The sequence below is a fragment of the Capsicum annuum genome, chromosome 7, assembly GCF_002878395.1.
Source record: "Capsicum annuum cultivar UCD-10X-F1 chromosome 7, UCD10Xv1.1, whole genome shotgun sequence".
Classification (NCBI taxonomy): Eukaryota; Viridiplantae; Streptophyta; class Magnoliopsida; order Solanales; family Solanaceae; genus Capsicum; species Capsicum annuum.
The window spans coordinates 2,844,076-2,851,568 of NC_061117.1; the positions used below are offsets into that span (position 1 = coordinate 2,844,076).

The following is a 7,493-nucleotide window of genomic DNA, read 5'->3' on the forward strand; positions in this document are numbered from 1 at the left end:
TAATAGTCATCAACCTATCGTTGATCCTCTTCACCTTTACTACCTGACCTCTAAGCTCTTCATCTACTAAGATGCCCACTCCATTCCTACGCCTCTCGCTCCCAGAGTACCACAACTTGTAACCATCCACATCCCTAGCCTTAGACCCTACCCACTTGGTCTCTTGAACACACGTAATGTTGATCCTCCTCTTCCTAAGAATCTTCACAAGCTCTATGGACTTACCCTGAAGGTCCCTGTATTCCAAGACCCAACCCTCAGCCTACCGTCACTATCCACACGCCCTCCACTACCCCCCCCACGGCCAAACCTTGGCCTCCCTCCCAGTCCCGCCTTTTCCTCATCCCCCGCCCCCACCACGGCCCCACTCCCCAACCCCCTCGGGCCTGACCCTATCCACCCATTACCGCCCACAGCCACAACTACACGAAAGTATAAGAAAATATAAAGATATAAACGATGGTAGTAGCAAAGCAGCAGCAAGAAATACAAGGCTCACACAAATTCAAAGAAATACTCCAGGAACAAAACTATACTCAATTAAGGGGCAAACACCACTGAACTCAACACCCACAGCCCCAAACACAAATTCCCAAGCCGATAACCCAATCCAAAGCAGTGCAAGAAACGACCACAGCAACAGCAACAACAGACAACAGGCAATATCCACAAATCCCACGCAAGTCAAGGTACAGGGGCTACTACTAGCATAATACGAAGAATGAAAGAATGCAGAATGAAAAATGAAATAACAAAGGTTAGAAGACACCGAATTACGCTTGTATACCAAGCCGGAAACCAAGCCCAGCATTGATCGGCTTCCGGGGGATTCCGGTGCTGAGATGGAGCTGCGACTGCTGGGGACCGAGGGAACTGGTCGTCGTTTGGGTGCTGCGGCTGCTGGCGACTGAGCTGCGGCTGAAGACGGGGCTGCGGCTGAAGACCAAGCTTCGGTTGTTGGGCTGTTGTACCCCGCCGGCGCCGGAGTGGGGGGGGGCCGGCTTGGAACTGGCGGTCGGCGACGGAGGGCGGCGGGGTGCAGCGCCGGGGGTCGGCGCCGGGGACCGAAGGTCGGGGCCGGAGGTCGGGTCGGGTCGGCACCGAAGGTCGGCGACGGCGACGGGGGCCGGGGACCGGGGCGGGAGAGAGAGAGGGTAGGGAGAGAGAGAGAGCTGTTAGGGAGAGAGAGGGCCGTTAGAGCGGCGACGGAGGTCGGCGCCGGGGACCGGGGGTCGGGGCCGGAGGTCGGGTCGGGTCGGCGCCGAATAAATAAAGACCGCCCCCTGTTGTTACCGACGCACTCTCACCCCCTAACCCTCTACCCTAATCCGTGTTCCCCACACTTTCCTATCAAGGGTCATGTCCTTTGTAAGCTATAACTGCTCCATATCATGCCTAATCACCTCCCTACAATATTTCTTCGGCATATCTCTACCCCGTCTAAAATCATTCATAGCCAATGTCTCACACCTCCGCATTGGAGCATCAGAGCCCCTCCCCATCACATGCCCAAACAACGTAGCCTTACTTCTCGCATCTTGTCCTCCACTGAGGTCACTTCCACCTTCTCCTAAATAGTCTCATTCCTTACTCTATCTTTCCCGGTATGGCCACATATCCATCACAACATCCTCATCTCCGCCACCTTCAACATTTGGATGTGAGAGTTCTTAGCTGGCCAACACTCCGCTCCATACAATATAGCTGGCCGAACTGCCATTCTATAGAACTTCCTTTTAATCCTCAAGGACACCTTCTTATCACATAAAACTCCCGATTCGTGACATCCTCGTAAATCTCACGATTGCCCTGAATCATATATGTGAAACTTTCCCTCTTTTGAATAGCCTGAGAGTCCAACATCACGACCACGTCAGCCTCCTACAACACCTCACTAAAATTACACTCCAAGTACTCCGTCTTGGTCCTGCTTAACCAAAATCCTTTAGACTCAAGGTTCTGTATCCAAATCTCCAACGTATCATTAACTCTTCCCCGAGTCTCATCAATCAGTATCACATCATCCGCAAATAACATACATCAAGGCACCTCCCTTTGAATATGTCATGTCAAAACATCCATCACCAAGGCAAATAGAAAAGGGCTAAGAGCCGATCCCTGATGCAACCCTATCAAAACCGGAAAGTGCTCTGAATCTCCACCTACCGTCCTCACCGGAGTCTTCACGCCCTCATACATGTCCGAATAGACCTAGTGTATGCCACGGGCACCCCTCTAGCCTCCAAGCATCTCCACAAAATCTCCCTGAAAACTGTTTTATGCCTTCTCAAGATCAATAAACACCGTGTGCAAGTCCTTCCTCTCCTGAAACTGCTCCGCTAATCTCCTCACAAGGTGAATAACCTCAATAGTCGAGCGACCTGATATGAAACTGAACTGATTCTCAGAGATAGACACACTCCTTCTCAACCTTAACTCTACCACCCTTTCCCAAACTTTCATAGTATGATTCAACAACTTAATACCTCTATAGTTGTTGCAACTCTGGATGTCTCCCTTGTTCTTATACAATGGAATCATCGGCATCTTCGCCGTCCTAAAAATGATGTTAAACAATCTTGTCAACCACTCTAAACCTGTCCCACCAGCGCTCTTCCAAAAATCCACTAGAATCTCGACTGGCCCCATCGCTCTACCCCGACGCATCCTGCGAATATCCCCCTTGACCTCCTCAACCTTGATACGCCTACAATAACCATAGTCGCGACACTTTCTCCAAGTCCTCCAATACGAAACCTTTGTCCCCCTCGTCATTCAAAAGTTCATGAAAATAGGACTGCCACCTCTACCTAAGGGCATCCTCAACCAACACTGTACCATCCTCTCCACACCTTCCCTTCCTGTTTAAGGTCATATGTAAGTTGTAACAATATCCTAATTTGTGTAAGAAGTACAATAATACAACTAGTACAATGACAAGCACCAACCAACCTAAGAAGACTAAAAATTAAAGTAGGTCAATTCTTTCTGAAACAGATATAGTACTATAATCAAACTAGAAGAAACAATATATAATAACAAAACACACTTGTACCCTAATTTTTTCTCCACACCTTCCCTTCCTATTTAAGGTCATGTTTAAGAGACTAAAAAGTAAAGTAGGTCATTCTTTCTGAAACGGATATAGTACTATGATCAAACTAGGCGAAACAATAGATAATAACTGAACACACTCGTACCCTAATGTTTCTCCTCCACACCTTCCCTTCCTATTTAAGGTCATGTTTAAGCTGTAAAAATATCCTAAATTGTGTAATCCACACCTCCCTATCTAAGGTCTATGTCCTCATAAGTTGTACAAATCAACAGTTACAAACCTCTCGTAGCGCTTGCAAGTCTCAGTAAAACTCTTTCTGAATCCGTTAGCATGGTTAGCTGTCCAGAAAGGGTGGCACCAATTTTCAGATTCATCCATGTTCGACTTTTGGTACTGATAAGGCGAAACATCCCATTCCGCAAAGTTCCTCCGTATCACCTCTACTGACACCATTGACGCACGCATCTCCCGTACTGACGCATAAAACGGGTCCATCGTCCTCAGCGTTTTCTAGGGTATAGTAGAAAGGGGAAAAAGATAAAGCTTCTTGTGTTGTGCTTAAAATCGACGGGAATTTTACTATCCGGAAGATTATTCGGAGCGTCGGGTTATTGAGTACCGAATTGTACCCACAACATCTATTTTTCCTATTAGGGGATTGTTTTCTTTTAGTATATTAATTAAATAATTAAAAAATTATAAATGAAAAAAAAAAAAAAAAGGTATTTTTATTCTTAATAAATTCTTTTTGAAATTTTATAAATGAGTGTAAATACTATTAATTAAATGAGTAATTTGAAAAAATAACTATTTTAAATTTAGGATTCAGGTAAAATAAAATGTTGATAATAGTTAGTATTCAAGTTGGATTTGAATATCATAAATTACTTGTTTAATTTGAATTTGAATCGTCAACTTGTCAACTTGAAGTCACCCTTTGTACATTTTATTCATACATCAAAGTAGTAAAACAAAAGCATTACTAAAATTCTCTAAAGTTTTGATATTAATATTTTATCTTTATTTATATAACACGTTATCAGCACGAAGTCCTACCGTATCAAAATTTAAAGGCTAAGATATGGATAATTCTCAAAACAACTTATCCAAATATGAAGATATTTGCTTGATTGATTCTGGCACAACACACACTATTTAAAAATGAGAAATATTTTTCTTATTTAAGTATGGGCAAGATAAATGTTACAACAATTTCTGACAGTACTAATTTGATTGAAGGCTTTGGCAAAGCCACTATAATTTTACCTAAGGGAACTAAACTCCTTATAAATAATGTTATGTTTTCTCCTAAGTCCCGGAGAAACTTATTTAGTTTTAAAGATATTAGAGAAAGCAAGTATCATATCACGACAATGGTTGAGTTGAATCTTGAATATGTTAGTATTACCAAGAATGTCTCTTGGCAGACGTGCTATGGAAAAGTTCTCTATTTTATCTTCTGGCCTGTATTGGATAAAGATTAGTGTGATTGAGGCACATTCTATTGTAAACTTTCTAATTTAAATATTTTTGAACTTTGAAACGATCGATTGGAATATCCCGTAGACTATAATGATGAGACGAATTAAAGAAAATTCAAATGGACATCCATTGAAGAACTTAAAGGTTCTTTCAAATGATGAAATTTCTTGTAGTGCTTGTTATCAAGGCAAGTTAATTGTGAGACAACTAACACGCTGTTTGGATGGTGTTTTGTTATGATTTCATAATATTATACGGTACGATATGGTGTGGTGTTGTACTGTACAGTACAGTATAGTACAAATGTTTGGATGAACTGTATCGTTCACTGTTGTTTAATAACAGTTTTACTGTTTGGTTTGACAATATAGTATTGTATCGTAACTGATAATTTTACTAAAATGTCCTTAATTATTATAAATGTTAAATTTTTCAATAATTGTTAATAAAATAATTTTTTTCCTACTAATTTTGTCACAAACTATGTCATGTAAATATATTAAGTTGTTAAATTCTTATAGTCGATATTAATATTATTAAAATAATTTAAAAAATGAAAAGACAATTTTGTCTAAAACAGAGACTTTTAATAAATGTCAAATAATATTTCTAAAACTCTTCACACTTTTAATATAACTAGTTTAGGTGTACGCGCCTCGTGCGTGTACCTCACTTTATTGAGTTCAAACGTTCTACTAAATAGGATATTTGTTTAAATAATAAAGATGAATACAATAATTAAATTCAATATCTTTTGAAGAATTTATTTAATTAAATCTAACCTTTACCAAAAAAAATTGTCAAAGTCGATCGACATTTATCTACCACCTGTAAATTATAAAAAAACAATACGATGATAGAGACATCAAAACAATATAATTAAGTCTAACCTTTACACAAAAGTTTTTCTCAAAGCCGTCTGACACTCATCTATCATCTGTAAACTATAACAAAATAATACGATAATAGAGATATCAAAATAATACAATTAAACTTAACATTTACCTTAAAAAAAATCTCAAAGCCGATGACATTCATCTACCACTTGTAAATTACTTAAATGAAAATAAAGAAGATATATATACACACGTTGAATTCTATTATCAAACATCTATCAATCTAGACATGCAATCGAATCAAGTTAAATGAGTATCAATCATATTTTTCCAATAAGTAAATCGATTTCTTCTCTAGTTTAACGTGCATCTTAATATTTATATAAGTCTTTCCTTAATACAGTCCTATCTTAGGAGTATTTCTCTATTATATTTTAGGAGTATTTTTCTAATTGATCACTACAAAGAAAAATATTAATTGATTCTCCTTTCATATATTTTAGTAAACTCATATATTTTAGGAGACTGATTAATATAATATAAAAAAGAAAGTCAAACTATTTGTACCCATTTTAAAATATAGATATACTTTTTATACTAAAGTCAAACTTTCATACTTCTTTTTCCTTTTATAATAGAATACTTTTAAATTGAATTGCTTAAAATCAATATTTTACCAAACTATATTATTTTAAAATTTTATTTTTAGATTGAAAATAAAAGGTGCATTTACATACGTATAGAAAGTTTTCAAAAGTTGCCTTCAATAACCAAAGATGTAAAAGAACCTTTTTTTCATATATTTTAGGAGTCTTTGATTAAAATATATTTCTTTTTACATATTTTAGGAATTCAGTTAATATTATAAATACAATTAAATAATAATTGAAAAAAAAATAGTGAAAAAATGATTTTGTTAAAATCAAAGATTTTTAATGAAGGGTAAAAAGTTTAAATCACTTTTCTTTATAGATTATAGATTAGTGTATGAGAACGTGTGTAGCACGTTAATTTCAAATACTTAGTATAAGATTTTATTTACTTGATACGGGTTATTGCAATATATTTTTTAAAATTTGACCACGCAACTAAACTAACAAAATAAAATCATCTCATAGTACAAATCACTCTTAAACAACTGCATTATTGTTGTATTGTTTATAATTTTGTAATAAAAATAAATAGAATTTTCACATGAAGTGTGAAATCATTTTTGGGGACCACATTTTCGTCAATTATAATAGCTGTCAATACGGGTCGGTCCACCCATTCGGACTAGCCCACACGGCCTTTGAGTTTGACAGGTTAGGCCGGGTCGACCCATCAAAATGATGGGCCAAAAAATACCAAGCCCATATCATTACTCTGTAGGTTGCAGGCCTCGTGAGCCAGCCCACTTTTTAAAAAATAATATTTTGTAATTTAATTTTAGAATGTTAATAAATATAAATATTATCAGACAATATTACATAGTGTTAATACTTATTAACCAAGTCTCTAATGCGCAAAAAATACTTCTAATAGCGAAATTAAATAATTTTTGACATGATATCCTTCAAATCAAATAAAAATATTAATAAACAATCTAAATAGTTGCATGTATTTGACTTATGGACCAGCCCACAGGTTAGCCCAATCCACATTGCTCAAGCCCCACGAGCCACAGGCTTTATATGGACCGGGCTAAAAAGCCCTGCTCTTAAATAGGCTGCAAAAACTAAAGCCCAACTCCATCAAATTTACAGGCCTGATCGGGCCGGCCCAACGGTCCTGACTCATATTGACGGCTTTAAATTATACCAAACTTTGAAAATAACTGATTCAAATGTTAGAAAAGGAGGAGTATAATGTGACACAAATTTTAATTAATCGGTAAATAAAAAAATTGTGATGGAATTGAAACTTTATTGCTCTCGTTGACCTTAAAATTGACGGAAAAATGGGTTAATTCACTTTTTAAATGAGTCTTATGCGACACAAATTTGAATTAATCAGATCATTAAGTGAAGACATCAGATGAATATATAGTCAAACACTCGGACCGTTTTATAATAACTATATATCCTCCACTATATTTCACTATAACAATCAAGTCTTTTTTAGAATTATCAACGTAC

At 37.4% G+C, this 7,493-nt stretch overlaps 1 protein-coding gene across 4 annotated transcripts in view; it reads right to left on the reverse strand.

Annotated features, from left to right (window-relative positions):
• LOC107877549 (LEAF RUST 10 DISEASE-RESISTANCE LOCUS RECEPTOR-LIKE PROTEIN KINASE-like 1.3) overlaps positions 1-3,971 on the reverse strand; it is a 14,466-nt gene extending 10,495 nt beyond the window's left edge. The window contains exon 1 of one of the 4 annotated variants that reach the window (XM_016724219.2): positions 3,339-3,971. In XM_016724219.2, coding sequence (XP_016579705.1) covers positions 3,339-3,553 — 215 coding nt within the window. In that variant the 5' untranslated portion in view covers positions 3,554-3,971. The remainder of the gene's footprint in view (positions 1-3,338) is intronic. The other 3 variants (XM_016724218.2, XM_016724217.2, XM_047415101.1) reach the window with 3 other exon arrangements.
• Positions 3,972-7,493: the final 3,522 nt, after the last annotated feature.